The sequence below is a fragment of the Nansenia antarctica genome (assembly GCF_963989245.1).
Source record: "Nansenia antarctica genome assembly, chromosome: 7".
Taxonomy (NCBI): domain Eukaryota; kingdom Metazoa; phylum Chordata; class Actinopteri; order Argentiniformes; family Microstomatidae; genus Nansenia; species Nansenia antarctica.
This window is the reverse complement of record NC_137677.1, coordinates 16,094,637-16,111,882: the sequence shown is the minus strand read 5'-3', so window position 1 is coordinate 16,111,882 and position 17,246 is coordinate 16,094,637. Positions and strand designations below refer to the sequence as shown.

The 17,246-nt window shown below is 51.1% G+C and overlaps 1 protein-coding gene across 1 annotated transcript in view; it reads right to left on the bottom strand.

Moving 5' to 3' along the window:
* Positions 1 to 6,191: 6,191 nt before the first annotated feature.
* Positions 6,192 to 17,246, bottom strand: part of LOC308162451 (nucleoprotein TPR-like) — an 83,289-nt gene continuing 72,234 nt past the window's right edge. Inside the window, exons 39-48 of the mRNA XM_080536603.1 lie at positions 16,699 to 16,770; positions 16,163 to 16,345; positions 15,556 to 15,790; positions 14,384 to 14,658; positions 13,540 to 13,631; positions 13,135 to 13,286; positions 9,134 to 9,232; positions 8,726 to 8,959; positions 6,561 to 6,650; positions 6,192 to 6,417 (exon numbers count right to left, since the gene is read on the bottom strand). Of these exons, the coding sequence (XP_080392729.1) occupies positions 6,362 to 6,417; positions 6,561 to 6,650; positions 8,726 to 8,959; positions 9,134 to 9,232; positions 13,135 to 13,286; positions 13,540 to 13,631; positions 14,384 to 14,658; positions 15,556 to 15,790; positions 16,163 to 16,345; positions 16,699 to 16,770 (1,488 nt within the window). The 3' untranslated portion in view covers positions 6,192 to 6,361. The remainder of the gene's footprint in view (positions 6,418 to 6,560; positions 6,651 to 8,725; positions 8,960 to 9,133; positions 9,233 to 13,134; positions 13,287 to 13,539; positions 13,632 to 14,383; positions 14,659 to 15,555; positions 15,791 to 16,162; positions 16,346 to 16,698; positions 16,771 to 17,246) is intronic.

The window sequence follows — 17,246 nt, the reverse complement described above, 5'->3', positions numbered from 1 at the left end:
AGAGCCCCGAGGGACCCCAGTGGTATAGAGGGAGAACAGTAGGGGCCCTAGGACAGAGCCCTGAGGGACCCCAGTGGTATAGAGGGAGAACAGTAAGGGCCCTAGGACAGAGCCCTGAGGGACCCCAGTGGTATAGAGGGAGAACAGTAGGGGCCCTAGGACAGAGCCCCGAGGGACCCCAGTGGTATAGAGGGAGAACAGTAAGGGCCCTAGGACAGAGCCCTGAGGGACCCCAGTGGTATAGAGGGAGAACAGTAAGGGCCCTAGGACAGAGCCCTGAGGGACCCCAGTGGTATAGAGGGAGAACAGTAAGGGCCCTAGGACAGAGCCCTGAGGGACCCCAGTGGTATAGAGGGAGAACAGTAGGGGCCCTAGGACAGAGCCCTGAGGGACCCCAGTGGTATAGAGGGAGAACAGTAAGGGCCCTAGGACAGAGCCCTGAGGGACCCCAGTGGTATAGAGGGAGAACAGATGGGGCCCTAGGACAGAGCCCTGGGGGACCCCAGTGGTATAGAGGGAGAACAGTATTGGCCCTAGGACATAGCCCTGGGGGACCCCAGTGGTATAGAGGGAGAACAGTAAGGGCCCTAGGACAGAGCCCTGAGGGACCCCAGTAGTATAGAGGGAGAACAGTAGGGGCCCTAGGACAGAGCCCTGAGGGACCCCAGTGGTATAGAGGGAGAACAGTAGGGGCCCTAGGACAGAGCCCGGAGGGACCCCAGTGGTATAGAGGGAGAACAGTAAGGGCCCTAGGACAGAGCCCTGAGGGACCCCAGTGGTATAGAGGGAGAACAGTAAGGGCCCTAGGACAGAGCCCTGAGGGACCCCAGTGGTATAGAGGGAGAACAGTAAGGGCCCTAGGACAGAGCCCTGGGGGACCCCAGTGGTATAGAGGGAGAACAGTAAGGGCCCTAGGACAGAGCCCTGGGGGACCCCAGTGGTATAGAGGGAGAACAGTAAGGGCCCTAGGACAGAGCCCTGGGGGACCCCAGTGGTATAGAGGGAGAACAGTAAGGGCCCTAGGACAGAGCCCTGGGGGACCCCAGTGGTATAGAGGGAGAACAGTAGGGGCCCTAGGACAGAGCCCTGAGGGACCCCAGTGGTATAGAGAGAGAACAGTAAGGGCCCTAGGACAGAGCCCTGAGGGACCCCAGTGGTATAGAGGGAGAACAGTAAGGGCCCTAGGACAGAGCCCTGAGGGACCCCAGTGGTATAGAGGGAGAACAGTAAGGGCCCTAGGACAGAGCCCTGAGGGACCCCAGTGGTATAGAGGGAGAACAGTAGGGGCCCTAGGACAGAGCCCTGGGGGACCCCAGTGGTATAGAGGGAGAACAGTAAGGGCCCTAGGACAGAGCCCTGGGGGACCCCAGTGGTATAGAGGGAGAACAGTAAGGGCCCTAGGACAGAGCCCTGAGGGACCCCAGTGGTGAGGGTTCGTGGAGAAGACAACGATCCTCTCCAAGTCACCTGGTAGGAGCGACCCGCCAGGTAGGAAGCAAACCAGGAGAGTGCAGAGCCAGAGATGCCCAGTTCTGAGAGGGTGGAGAGAAGGATCTGGTGGTTGACTGTGTGGAAGGCAGCAGACAGGTCCAGGAGGATGAGAACAGAGCAGAGGGAGGAAGCTTGAGCAGATTGGAGCGCCTCCGTGACAGCAAGGAGAGCAGTCTCAGTGGAGTGCCCAGCCTTGAAGCCGGATTGGTGGGGGTCCAGATGTCAGTCAGTTGTTTAGATGCAGCTGATAGTCAGTCAGTTGTGTAGATGCAGCACGTTCAAGGGTTTTGGAAGGGAAGGAGAGAAGAGAACACATACACCACTAATTTCTGCTACTTGTGTGTTTATGTGTGTGTGTGTGTGTGTGTGTGTGTGTGTGTGTGTGTGACAGACTCCAAAGGTCCCGCCTCCTTCATCCCTAAAGCCTCACCGCTGACCCCTGACCTTTACCCCCTGGTCCCTGGCCCCGCCTCTGTGATGGAGGGTGAGCCTGATGGATTACATCAGACTATATTAGAGGGTTAGGGTTATTGTCATTGCAGAGTACCAGACAACGAAATGCAGTTTGGCATCCAACTAGCCGAGCAAATAGTGATATAAAACATGATAGTGATGGGTACAGTATGGCTAGTACAGTACTTAGAGGGAGCAGTCGTGCAAAGGCTAAATTGGATTGACTGATGATGATATTTGTTGCCCCTCCCCCTGACTTCCTCCCTGTTGACTTCTCTTCCTCTGCAGCTCTGAGTGACGCAGCCTCCGTCGTATTGGAGGACCTCCCTCCCCCCTCCTCCCTCCCTCTCTCGTCCCTCCCTTCCTCCCTCCCTCTCTCCTCCATCCCCTCCACGCTCCCTCTCTCCGTCCCCATGCCCAGCCAGGGTGGCCCCTCGGTGGGTAACTCTGGTGCCCAGACCCCCTCCTCCCCTGGAGCTCCTCTCTCCATCCAGTTCATCCTCTCCCATGGACCGGCCGGTGGCCCCTCCTCCCCCCCCTCTGCCTCCCAGGCCCTAGCAAGGGACTCCCCCCCAGTACCCTGGCTGACCTGTACCAGGCCCTAACAGGCCCCTCCTCCCCCCCCTCCCCCCTGGCTGACCTCTACCAGGCCCTAACAGGGCCCTCCTCCCCCCTCTCCCCCTCCAGTACCCTGGCTGACCTCTACCAGGCCCTAACAGGGCCCTCCTCCCCCCCTCCAGTACCCTGGCTGACCTGTACCAGGCCCTAACAGGCCCCTCCTCACCCCTCTCCCCCCCCCTCTCCCCCTCCAGTACCCTGGCTGACCTCTACCAGGCCCTAACAGGGCCCTCCTCCCCCCTCCAGTACCCTGGCTGACCTGTACCAGGCCCTAACAGGCCCCTCCTCACCCCTCTCCCCCTCCAGTACCCTGGCTGACCTGTACAAGGCCCTAACAGGCCCCTCCTCCCCCCTCTCCCCCCTGGCTGACCTGTACCAGGCCCTAACAGGGCCCTCCTCCCCCCCCTCCCCCCTGGCTGACCTGTACCAGGCCCTAACAGGGCCCTCCTCCCCCCTCTCCCCCTCCAGTACCCTGGCTGACCTCTACCAGGCCCTAACAGGCCCCTCCCCCCCCCTCTCCCCCTACCAGCCTCATGTTCAGGGGGTAAGACCCAGCGACATACCGGCCTCATGTCCAGGGGGTAAGACCCTGCGACATACCAGCCTCATGTCCAGGGGGTAAGACCCTGCGACATACCAGCCTCATGTCCAGGGGGTAAGACCCAGCAACATACCAGCCTCATGTCCAGGGGGTAAGACCCAGCGACATACCGGCCTCATGTCCAGGGGGTAAGACCCAGCGACATACCGGCATCACGTCCAGGGGGTAAGACCCTGCGACATACCAGCCTCATGTCCAGGGGGTAAGACCCTGCGACATACCAGCCTCATGTCCAGGGGGTAAGACCCAGCGACATACCGGCATCATGTCCAGGGGGTAAGACCCAGCGACATACCGGTATCATGTCCAGGGGGTAAGACCCTGCGACATACCAGCCTCATGTCCAGGGGGTAAGACCCTGCGACATACCAGCCTCATGTCCAGGGGGTAAGACCCAGCGACATACCAGCCTCATGTCCAGGGGGTAAGACCCAGCATCATGTCCAGGGGGTAAGACCCAGCGTCATGTCCAGGGGGTAAGACCCAGCGACATACCAGCCTCATGTCCAGGGGGTAAGACCCAGCGACATACCAGCCTCATGTCCAGGGGGTGTACTTGTACATCAAGCTGCCTCACGCTATGGAAACAGGAGATAGACTCCTCCCCCTAAGGGCCGTTAGGCTCCAGAACCAACTCTTCTCAAGGCTTACTTACATTGTCATGGTAACTAGCCTGCTGTATTAAACCTCCCCTCCCCTCCCCTCCCCTCCCCCAGGGGGATCAGTACTGGAGGTTGGACAGTCTCGGGGTGCCGGAGGCGGGGTTCCCCCAGAGCCTGAAGTCAGGGTTCGGGGGTCTGTCAGGACCCCTCTCAGCTGCCCTGGCTGTGCCTGAGACCAAGAAACGACCTGAGACCCTCTACTTCTTCACCCCCGGTCACTCTCACTCTCACTCTCACTATTACTATTATTATTATCACTATTATTATTATCACTATTATTATTATATTATATACATCTCTATTTTAAAAGGATACCATTGACACGTGTGTCATGTTGTTGTGTAGGAGGCAGCATGCAGAAGCTCACCTTCCCCCGCAACAGCGCCCCCTGTGGCAGGAATACCAAGACCTCCGACTACACTAAGAGACCCTCCGCTAGAGACACTGGTGGGTGTACACACACACACACACACACACACACACACACACGGTGACGAGGCTGTAATGTTGTTGTTGTTGTTGTTGTTGTTGTCAGATCTGCGCCTGGGGGCGGAGGTGAACGTCAGGTTGTCTCTGAAGGGCGTCCCCTCCCCCGTGACGTCGTCCCTGTCCCTCCCCAACCCCAAGAAGGCCGACGGATACGACTACTTCCTCTTCTCAGGACGTGAGTCTCTGACCCCTGACTCCTAACTCTGACCCCTAGCCCTGACCCCTGACCCCTAGCCCTGACGTTTAGCATCTGTTGAATCCTGCTGCTGCTCTACCGTCCCTAGACCTGTTTATCTACTGAACTTCGTTCAACTGAAACATCTTATTGCCACAATCAATGTAGTTCTAACATCCACTCTCCCTCTCCCTCCCCCTCCTACCCTCTCCTCCTTCTCTCCCTCCTCCTCTCCTCCTCCTCTCCTCCTCCCCTCCCCTCCATCCTCCTACCCTCCTCCTCCCCTCTTCCAGCTCTCTACTTTAACATCAAGATATCCGGTGACCTCCCAGCGATGGTCAAACCAGACAGCGCCGCCGCCGCACGCCAGAACAACATCAACAAGCTGCTCAAGTGTGCCTAGAGCGCCCCCCACTGGTCACTGGCCTCTATAGCACCCCCACTATAGCCTGAGCCTACGGATGTTACTCTTGTGTACCTGTACATTGGATGTAATAAAGCAATTCTGATTATAACACCCCAGTGTCTCTATAACACCTCTATAACACCCCAGTGTCTCTATAACACATCTATAACATCACAGTGTCTCTATAACACCTCTATAACACCCCAGTGTCTCTATAACACCTCTATAACATCAGTGTCTCTATAACACCTCTATAACACCCCAGTGTCTCTATAACACCTCTATAACACCCCAGTGTCTCTATAACACCTCTATAACACCTCTATAACACCTCTATAACACCCCAGTGTCTCTATAACACCTCTATAACACCCCAGTGTCTCTATAACACCTCAGTGTCTCTATAACATCAGTGTCTCTATAACATCACAGTGTCTCTATAACACCTCTATAACACCCCAGTGTCTCTATAACACCTCTATAACATCACAGTGTCTCTATAACATCACAGTGTCTCTATAACACCTCTATAACATCACAGTGTCTCTATAACACCTCTATAACATCACAGTGTCTCTATAACACCTCTATAACATCACAGTGTCTCTATAACACCAGTGTCTCTAAAACACCTCTATAACATCACAGTGTCTCTATAACACCAGTGTCTCTATAACACCCCAGTGTCTCTATAACACCTCTATAACATCACAGTGTCTCTATAACACCAGTGTCTCTATAACACCCCAGTGTCTCTATAACACCTCTATAACATCACAGTGTGTTTATAACACCTCTATAACACCCCAGTGTCTCTATAACACCTCTATAACATCAGTGTCTCTATAACACCTCTATAACACCCCAGTGTCTCTATAACACCTCTATAACATCAGTGTCTCTATAACACCTCTATAACATCAGTGTCTCTATAACACCTCTATAACACCCCAGTGTCTCTATAACACCCCAGTGTCTCTATAACACCTCTATAACGTCTCTATAACATCAGTGGCTCTATAACACCTCTATAACACCCCAGTGTCTCTATAACACATCTATAACATCACAGTGTCTCTATAACACCTCTATAACACCCCAGTGTCTCTATAACACCTCTATAACACCCCAGTGGCTCTATAACACCTCTATAACACCCAGTGTCTCTATAACACCTCTATAACACCCCCAGTCCCATGGTGGACACCTGTCAGGGCAGACAGAAGACAATGAACACATTTTTTTTTTTTCAAAGTTTATTAGTTAAACAAATCAACAGAATCAACAAATCAACAGAACATCAAACATAAGCCGGGATTCTCCTTTAGGGACGTTGATAGAACACCCCCCTGACCCAAACACAGAACAGCTGAAACGCTTTTATAGATATATATCAGATGAACTCTAACGCTTTTTTTTTTAATGAACTCTAACGCTTTTGTTAGCAACAAATGACAAGATCGGCGTTAGCGGATGTTTCCTCTTCCGTAAGGTCCTCTTCCTGCTCTGGTGAAGGCCACACCTGGGGGGGGGGGGGGGGGGGGGGAGGGAGGAGGGGGGAGAGGGGTTAGGCTGATCTCTAATAAACAAGCTTCATCTACTTCTGTCTGGTGTCCAGGATGAGTGTGTGTGTGTGTGTGTGTGTGTGTGTGTGTGTGTGTGTACCTCTGCGTAGGAGGGTGCGGGCGGTTCCGAGGCCGCGGGGGGGGGCAGCCGTCCTGGGGGGCGGAGGACGAGCACACGGCCTGGTGGTGTCTACACAGACACAGACACACACACACACACACACAGACACAGACACAGACACATCACAACAGAGAGTAGAGGTCATGACAGAGTTGTGGAAGGTTGATATATATACAGTATATCTCAAAAGTGAGTACACCCTTTAGATTTTTGCAAATATTCTGTCATATCCTTTCAGGGGATAACACTATCTTAATGAAACTTTGATATAACTTAAAGTAGTCAGTGTGCTGCTTGAAAAACAGTATAGATTTATTGTCCATTGAAAATTACTCAGTACACAGCTGTTAATGTCTAAACAGCTGGCAACAAAAGTGAGTACACCCCATAGTGAACATGTCTAAATTGTGCCCAAAGTGTCAATATTTTGTGTGACCACCATTGTTATCTAGCACTGCTTTAACCCTCCTGGGCATGGAATTCACCAGAGCTGTACGGGTTGCTTCTGGAATCTTCTTCCACTCCTCCATGACGACATCACGGAGCCCACGGATGTTGGACACCTTGCACTCCTCCACCTTCCTCTTGAGGATGCCCCACATGTGCTCAATTGGGTTTAGGTCTGGAGACATACTTGGCCAGTCCATCACCTTAACCTTCAGCTTCTTCAGCAAGGCCGTTGTCATCTTGGAGGTGTGTTTAGGGTCATTATGACATATATCATGTTGGAAAACTGCCCTACGGCCCAGTTTCCGAAGAGAGGGGATCATGCTCTGCTGCAGGATGTCACAGTATATATTGGAATTCATGTGTCCCTCAATGAAATGCAGCTCCCCAGAGTGCCGGCAGCACTCATGCAGCCCCAGACCATGATGCTGCCACCACCATGCTTAACTGTAGGCAAAACACATTTGTCTTGGTACTCCTCACCAGGGTGCCGCCGGACACCATCTGACCCAAACAGGTTTATTTTGGTCTCATCAGACCACAGGACATGGTTCCAGTAATTCATGTTCTTGGATTCATTGTCTTCAGCAAACTGTTTGCGGGCTTTCTTATGCATCGGTTTCAGAAGAGGCTTCTGTCTGGGGCGACGGCCATACAAACCGATTTGATGCAGTGTGCGGCGTATGGTCTGGGCACTGACAGGCTGACATCCCACTTCTGCAACCTCTGCAGCAATGCTGGAAGCACTCGCACGTCTATTTTTGGAAACCAACCTCTGGATATGACGCTGAGCACGTGGACTCAACTTATTTGGTCGACCCTGGCGAGGCCTGTTCCGAGTGGAACCTGTCCTGGAAAACCGCTGTATGATCTTAGCCACTGTGCTGCAACTCATTTTCAGGGTGTTGGCAATCTTCTTATAGCCAGGGCCATCTTTGTGAAGCGCAATAATCCTTTTTTTCAGCCGCTCAGAGAGTCCCTTGCCATGAGGTGCCATGTTGTCCAGCATTCAGAGAGAATTGTGCCCAAAACACCAAATTTAACAGCCCTGCTTATCATTTACACCTGAATCCTTGTAACACTAACGAGTCACATGACACCAGGGCGGGAAAACAACATCATTGGGCACAATTAGGACATGTTCACTATGGGGTGTACTCACTTTTGTTGCCAGCTGTTTAGACATTAACAGCTGTGTACTGAGTAATTTTCAAAGGACAATAAATCTATACTGTTATTCAAGCAGCACACTGACTACTTTAAGTTATATCAAAGTTTCAGTAGGATAGTGTTATCCCCTGAAAGGATATAACAGAATATTTGCAAAAATCTAAAGGGTGTACTCACTTTTGAGATATACTGTATATATAACCCTAACCCATATATACACCCCTGCTTGCTTTAATATGTATTTTATAAAAATATAATCAGGATCAGGAAGTGAAACGCTGGAGATGTCTGAGCCTGAGGAGAACGGAGTGGGAGGAGGAGGAGGAGGGAGGGAGGGATGAGTGTACTGACCAGCAGAAGAGGAGGAGGAGGATGAGGAGGAGGGAGGGGTGAGAGAGTGTACTGACCAGCAGAAGAGGAGGAGGATGAGGAGGAGGAGGGAGGGATGAGAGTGTACTGACCAGCAGAAGAGGAGGAGGATGAGGAGGAGGGGGAGGAGGAGGAGGGAGGGGTGAGAGTGTACTGACCAGCAGAAGAGGAGGAGGATGAGGAGGAGGGGGAGGAGGAGGGGGGAGGGTCCTGGCTGGTGGAGGGGAGGGAGGGCGTGTCCCCCGGGTCGTCTCCGCTGCTCTCCCCCTCCATGAACACCTCGTCCCCCTCGTCTCCGGGGCCCGCCAGCCCCGTGGAGGGCGTCACCATGGGAACCGACTGAGAGGCTGTGTCACACGCGTCCTGGGGGAGGGACTCCGTGAAGACGCTCACTGATGATGTCATCACACGTTAACGCACAACGCCACAACACAGAATCAACAACAACACACTGAGGAGGAGGGGGAGTGGCCTGTGGGAGTAGGGGGAGTGGCCTGTGGGAATAGGGGGAGTGGCCTGAGTGAGGGGGTGTGGTCTATGGAGGGAGGGGCGTGGCCTGTGGTTACCTGGCGCGGCCTGTAGGAGGGGCGTGGTCGGGACGCTCCGCCCCCCTGACTCCTCCTCCTGGGCCGCCAAGAACAGAGGAGACTCGTACATCCCCAGACCTGCAGCCAATCACAGACCAGACAAGGCAGCCAATCACAGACCAGACAAGGCAGGTTTATCTCTACAGCACATTTCATACAACAGGGCCAATTCAAAGTGCTTTACATACATTATTATAATATTGCAAGAGGAGCATAGTAAGAAAATAAAAACTACAATGAATAAAAGCAAATATAAGAAGTAAATAGATAAAACATTCAATAAGACAATAGTTAATGGATAAAAGACATTGATAGAAGTGTTTGTGTTTAATCATAATTGGTGCAAAACATGAAGGTTTTTAGCTTAGATTTAAATATTTTTGGGCCTGTTTGATTTCTTCAGGGAGTTTGTTCCAGGAGCATGCAGCAGCGTGACTGAAAGCTGCTGCACCGTGTTTTGTTTTTACTCTTGAAATGATTAGCTGATTAGTCTCAGCTGACCTTAGGGACCTTGCAGGAATATCGGGTGGGAGGAGATCTGATATGTATTTTGGTCCAAGACCATTTTGTAATTTGTATGTAATTAGGAGGATTTTGAATTCAATTCTCTGAGAGACTGGTAGCCAGTGCAGGGATGTCAGGATTGGTGTAATGTGTTCAAACTTCTTTGTTTTTGTTAGGACCCTAGCAGCGGCGTTTTGGATGAGCTGCAATTTACGAACAGCTCCTTTAGATAGGCCTGTTAGTAGACTTTTACAATAATGAAGTCTACTCGAAACAAATGCATGGATGAGTTTTTCAAGGTCTTGCTTCAAGGACATGAAACCTCTCATTCTTGTTATGTTTTTCAGGTGATAGTAGGCTGATTTAGTTAGAGTTTATGTGGCTGTTGAAGTTTAGATCTGAGTCTAGAATTACACCAAGATTTCTGAAGTTTTTTCGTTTGAAGAGAGAGAGAATCAAGTTTTGCACTGACTTTCGATATTTTGTCAGGTGCACCGAATACAATTATCTCTGTTTGTTTAGTTGGAGGACGTTTTGTGTCATCCAGGTGTTTAGTTGCTCAATGCAATTACAGAGATTGTCAACGGTACTATAGTCGTTCAGTGAGAAGGCTACCGTATTTTCCGGACTATAAGTCGCGCTTTTTTTCATAGTTTTACATTGCCGTCTACAGCCGCCAGAGGGCGCTCTGGGCTTGTCACAACTATATGCTGCTCCTGTACCACTGAAGAATTAACTGAAACATTAACGGAGCTTGGTGAACTTGTTTACTGGTAACTTGCTTGTTGGACTCGCTGGCTTGTTATGTTAATTTAGCCTATTCAGCCTCCCAGGTATGTTCTTTATGCTATTGTGTAGCTGAATAACTGTTAATGTGGCTTGTTATGTTAATTTAGCCTATTCAGCCTGTTGTTCTGTGTGCTATTGTGTAGTTGAATAACTTGCTTTTCCAGATTAAATGTCTGTTCTTGGTCTTGGATTTTGTGAAATACATTTCTAAATAAATGCAACTTAGTCAGTCCAGTGCGATTTATATGTGTTTTTTTCTTCATGACGCATTTCTTCAGATTCAGATTCAGATTCAGATAACGTTTATTGCCACTATGCATTACACATATAGGAATTTGCTTCGTCACCACAGCAAGTGCGTTTATACTTTTTTTTTTTCACGTGTCAAAACAGGACAACACAACAACAACAACACAGGACAGACAACAGTGCATTGGATAGTGCGGTATAAAGTGCAGTGCAGAGTTTTAACAGTGAGTCCAGTGCATATTCAGTCCTGGGCGGACTTGGGGGCGGGGGGGAGGGGGAAGCCAGAGTCATTTATCAGCCTGGCGGCTGAGGGGTAGAAACTGAGCCTGTGGCGGGCCTTCAGTGCCTTAGGCAGCCGCAACCTTCTTCCAGAGGGAAGCAGGGTGAGGAGGCCGTGGCCGGGGTGGAAGGGGTCTGCCATGATCTTCCTTGCCCTCCTCAGAGCCCTGGTGTCATGCAGGGAGTTGAGGGAGGGCAAGGGACAGCCGATCACCCTCTCTGCTGAACGTAGCACCCGCTGCAACTTGGCCTTGTCTTTGGCCGTTGCAGCAGGGAACCAGGTGATGATGGAGTGGGTGAGGATGGACTCTATGATGGCCGTGGTGCGACTTATACTCCGGTGCGACTTATAGTCCGGAAAATACGGTATGTAGATTTGAGTGTCGCCAACATAGTTGTGGTTGTTTTCAACCGATACCGATAACCGATGATTACCCGCTTCTCGTGGCCGATAACCGATATGAGAACCGATATGAGAACAGATATAATTGCACAGTTGATAACCTGTAGTTCATGCACACCTGAAGGTAAGAAAGGCTATGTAGTGAGCAAAGATTGATGATTTAATATTCCATAGTGATCTCACCAAATCTAACTTACATCACTATTGTTAACACAACAAAGAGAACACTTCTGACTCTTAAAATGTTGAAATCATTTAAGCCTCTTTCACACATAGTTCCCTGTAACTTCAATGGAATCCCAAGCTGTGCCGTCCAGCCATTTTCGCCGTTCACTCATGAGTCAAATGCCGGTAGATTCGCGTCTTGCTCCCTTTAACACATGTCGGCATTTCCCTGGTTGCGAGATCTAAACTACTAGAACTGAAAGCGGCAGGTAACAGGCACGTAACATCCATATGCTGTATATATAAATAAATATATTTGACTACCAGCAAGACACCGGAGCACTCGTATCTATAACAAACGCGGAGATTGTATGAGCCCCGCGTCAGTCAGCCTTTCCGTAGAAATACATCGCTCCGTTATATATCTAACGTTACATGTTTTAAGGCTGATCTGTGCATGATAGTGCTGCATTATGTTGATCTATTTATATCGATCTATTCTGCCAATTCCTTATTACCAGTGGAAAGGGGGAAGGCTAAAACACTTTGAATGGAATAGTTAGGACTTTCCGTTCAATGGAGGAAGCATGATACTCGCTCAGAGTTCATCTCGCTTTCCCCCCCGTTGATGTATTAAACAATCTAAGCAATCTAATCAGAGCAGTTGTTATTATGTAATATTATTGATGGATGTGCCCTTTTTGATGGAGAGCAGTGAGCGGATGACTGGATGTGAGCATGTATTTGACTAATGCCGATAGATTTGCGTCTTGCTCCGAAACCGGAGCTGTCGGCGCAGACAGGATTCTACAGCGTTCCTTCAATCAAAGCCCAATCTAAAAAATTAAAACAGTTTCTGAAAGCAGAGAAGTTGCACTTTTTGAACAGTTGAACTTTTTTAGGCTTATTACGGTAGTTCACCGAACTTTTGCCGAACATGTATTGCAAATTGCAAACGCACTATCTGCCTCAGAAACTCTGAAGAATGTCCACACCGGGGAAGCCATGTTTCGCTCTCGTCTCTACACTGCATGGCTGTACGCAGGCGCAGCATCATGAGCGCGACAACCGGAACCGGAAATATTTCCGGCTTCATTTTATCGGCTCTATATCGGCTAAAATGTTATAAAACCGATAAATATTTAATAACATTAATTTCCCAATATCGGGCCAATAATATTGTGCATCCCTATCTATCTATTAGAATGTCTATCTATTAGAATGTCTATCTATTAGAATGTCGTGGTCTACAGTGTCAAAGGCAGCGCTAAGATCTCGTAGTACCAAAACTGAGATTTTTCCGGAGTCTGTGTTAACGCAAACGTCATAAAGGACCTTAATAAGGGCCGTTTCAGTGCTACGTAGGGGGCGAAAGCCTGATTGAAAGTTATCAAAGAGATCATTTATCAAATAACCCCGCTGCAAAACATGCAGAGCTAAATTTGTTGTGTTTTGAGCCCATGACACTTGATTGCAGATTACATGCAAGACTAGCTAGCTAACTAGCTAACTAGCTCGCTCGAATAAAGTTTGACGTGTCTTCCGTGTTGACAGGTGTGTGTGTGTGTGTGTGTGTGTGTGCGCGTGTTACCTCCTTGCGAGGCCAGCTGGCCCAGGTCAGAGTGGGAGGAGCCGAGGTCAGAGTGGGAGGAGCCGAGGTCAGAGTGGGAGGAGCTAGCCTGCTGCATCATGTCCTCTGGAGGGCCGAACCTGAACCTGGGGACCCCCGCTACCTGAGGAGAACTACACACACACACACACACACACACACACGTTTAAATATGCTTTCTACATAATATACAGTTCCCTTCTCTACAGTCCAAAGTTTGGATTTGAAAGCAGACGATTACTATGATGTATGTGTGTGTGTGTGTGTGGTATGTGTGTGTGTGTGTGTGTGGTATGTGTGTGTGTGTGTGGTGTGTGTGTGTGTGTGTGTGTGTGGTGTGTGTGTGGTGTGTGTGTGTGTGTGTGTGTGTGTGTGTGTGTGTCGTACTGTATGGCCTCAGCGAAGCCGTCTGTGCGGTGTGGCACCAGCAGCGTGGGCGTGGAGGGAACCATCCTGTCATCATCATCAAAGAAGTGTTGCTGAGGACAGAGAGGAGAGTTACACACACACACACTACACACACACACTACACACTACACCACACACTACACACACACTACACACACAGTCAAAAATGAGCCTGAGGAGGAAGGAGTTCCCCTGTTTACCAAAGTAGCTCAGACTCTTCGCTTGGAGACTAGCATGTTAAGACCTGTCCAAAGCCTTGGAGACTAGCATGTTAAGACCTGTCCAAAGCCTTGGAGACTAGCATGTTAAGACCTGTCCAAAGCCTTGGAGACTAGCATGTTAAGACCTGTCCAAAGCCTTGGAGACTAGCATGTTAAGAAGACCTGTCCAAAGCCTTGGAGACTAGCATGTTAAGACTTGTCCAAAGCCTTGGAGACTAGCGTGTTAAGACCTGTCCAAAGCCTTGGAGACTAGCGTGTTAAGACCTGTCCAAAGCCTTGGAGACTAGCGTGTTAAGACCTGTCCAAAGCCTTGGAGACTAGCGTGTTTAGACCTGTCCAAAGCCTTGGAGACTAGCATGTTAAGACCTGTCCAAAGCCTTGTGGTGTATTGATGCTTGGATAGACCACAAGTCTTGACACTTAGAAGCTATTCTCTTAGACACTTAGAAGCTATTCTCTTAGACACTTAGAAGCCATTAGATTGAAGAGTCCCCAATTCGGGCAAGACGCATTGGGCCAATAGATCTGACCCATTAAAGGAGGGCTAGTTTATTTACCGGGAGACAACACACACACACACACACACCCCCCCCCCTCCTCACCATGCTGCTGATCCCGGGGGTGAGCTGGGGGCCGCGTCCGACTGACTGGCGCCTGAGGGGGGCGGCCTGGCGCTGGGGGGGCGGGCCCAGTTCGGGGGCGGGGGGCTGGATGTACAGGCGGGGGGGCAGGGGGTGGGGGGGGCGGCGGGGGGGCAGGCGGGCGTGGCGGGGGTCCAGGCTGGGGGGGAGGGGGGCGGGGCCAGACGCAGGCTGGAGGCGGAGCTCTCTGGGGGCGTCGCCCAGGAAGGAGTCTGCTGACCTACTGCTGCCCTCGCCTGACCACAACAACAACAACAACAACAACAACAACATCATCATCAACATGATGATGGTCAAACTGAGTTCGCTAGGTAAGTAAGTAAGTAAAGCTTTATTTATATAGCGCCTTTCGTACATGAAATGCAACTCAAAGCGCTTTACAATAGAACACATACAACCAAAGATTACAAGAAGGGGGGGATGGGGGAGAGGGGAAACGAGACACAACAGCAGGGGAGGGGGGGGGAAGGAGGGGTTACATCACCCTCCTAACCCTAACCAGGGGGGGGGGGGGGGGGGCGGCGGCGAAGGAGGGGGGGGGGAGTGGGGGGTGCATGTCCATGTCTGTATGAGTCCTTGACGGAAGTCCGTGTTTGTGTGTGTGTGTGTGTGTATGCTGTGGCTCCCTCCTGGCTGGTCCACAATCTCAGCGACCGCAGAGTGTCATGGCGATAACACCTCGATCGGGCCAGTCAAAAGTCAACAACAGGTGTCCAATGAGGGATGGGGGAGGGGGGGGGGGCTGGAGAAGGCATCTTTGCATGTGAAAGTTGGTGTCAAACAAACGGCCCTAAATTAAAAACTATAAATGTTTAGTGACAGTGAGAGTCGCTGAACATATAGATGTAAAATGTGTGAATATAGACATACAATTGTAGTAGGAGAGCAGTTTACACACCTCTCATGTCTACCTAGTGATGCTATGACACCTCTCATGTCTACTAGTGATGCTATGACACCTCTCATGTCTACCTAGTGATGCTATGACACCTCTCATGTCTACTAGTGGTGCTATGACACCTCTCATGTCTACTAGTGATGCTATGACACCTCTTGCTACTGCAAGCACACTAACTAGAACATCAACGTGTGTGTGTGTGACACCCCTCCCCCTCCCCCTCATCCTCTCTCACCGCTCTGGGAGTCGGCCATCTTGTGGGCGGAGTCTGTGGCTCCTCCCATGCTGTCATCGTTCTCGGAGGCGGGGTCTGGCGTCTGCGCTGGCTCCTCCTCCTCGTACGGCTGGCTGGCGTCTCCACTTCCCTCGTTACTCTCCTCCCCCATCCCTCCATCCCTCTCCTCCTCATCCTCCTCCATCCCTCCATCCCTGTCCTCTTCATCCTCCTCCTCCTCCTCCTCTTCTTCATACTGGCAAACACAACAGCAGGTTACAATCAACATCCCCCAGCCACCCCTGGTGTTCTACCTCCCCCAGCCTCCCCTGGTGTTCTACCTCCCCCAGCCTCCCCTGGTGTTCTACCTCCCCCAGCCTCCCCTGGTGTTCTACCTCCCCCAGCCTCCCCTGGTGTTCTACCTCCCCCAGCCTCCCCTGGAGTTCTACCTCCCCCAGCCTCCCCTGGTGTTCTACCTCCCCCAGCCTCCCCTGGTGTTCTACCTCCCCCCCAGCCTCCCCTGGTGTTCTACCTCCCCCAGCCTCCCCTGGTGTTCTACCTCCCCCAGCCTCCCCTGGTGTTCTACCTCCCCCAGCCTCCCCTGGTGTTCTACCTCCCCCAGCCTCACCCTCTCTGCCTCCTCCTCCTCCTCCTCTTCCTCTCTCCCGCTGCTGTCCGTATCTATGACTATGACATCGTGCTGGGGGGCGTCGCCCTGCAGGGTCCCGGGGTCAGAGGGCACGGACTGGGACACGCCCCCCTCCTCCTCCCCCTCCTCAGCCAGCGCAAGGAACCCCTCCTCTGGCAGCTCCTACACACACACACACACACACACACACACACACACACACACACACACACACACACACACACACACACACACACACACACACACACACACACACACACACACACACACACACACAGGATAGTAAGTTGGTCTGTCCGTTCTGCCAACCTTTCCACCAGCAGAGCTGAAAGCTTCAGTGAAATAAATACAAACAGTAACACTGTTAAACCTTCCAACCTGATATATACACACACACAGTTACATATACACAGACACATATATACACACACACACACACACACACACACACACACACACACACACACACAGACACACACACAGACACAGACACAGACACAGACACTCTCTCTTACTTGGCTGTTGTCTGGGGCGTCTTGGCTCTCTCCTCCCTCCATCTCTCCACCTGTACCTTCATCTATGTCCTCCTACACACACACACACACACACACACACACACACACACACACACACACTACATTTTAGACATTTATCCAGCCTTGAAGATATTTAAGGCTTTATAAAGGAGAACAAGGTGTGTTCTGGTGTCCAGGTGGTTTACAGCCTCACGCTGGTAGTTTTAGGTAAGAAAATCACATAACTGCTTTTTTAAAACAACCCGGCGGTCCACCGAGAGGCGGGATGAAAGATGGACCAATCAGGACAGATAACACGGTAACGACTGGAACGGCAACGACTAAGGATCAAAGGATCCTGAGAGAATGCAGCTGTGGGTGGTCCAAAGTAACAACCTACTTGGGCCTGCGGATCCACCAGGGGAGGAAAAAATGCCGTGGCAGCTACCAGATGCAAGCTTGCACTGCGCCAGCAGGTCAGACAAGGTCAGGTTGAGCACCACAGTGCTACTGATCCCACCATTGCATCCGGTGAGAGAGAGCAAGAA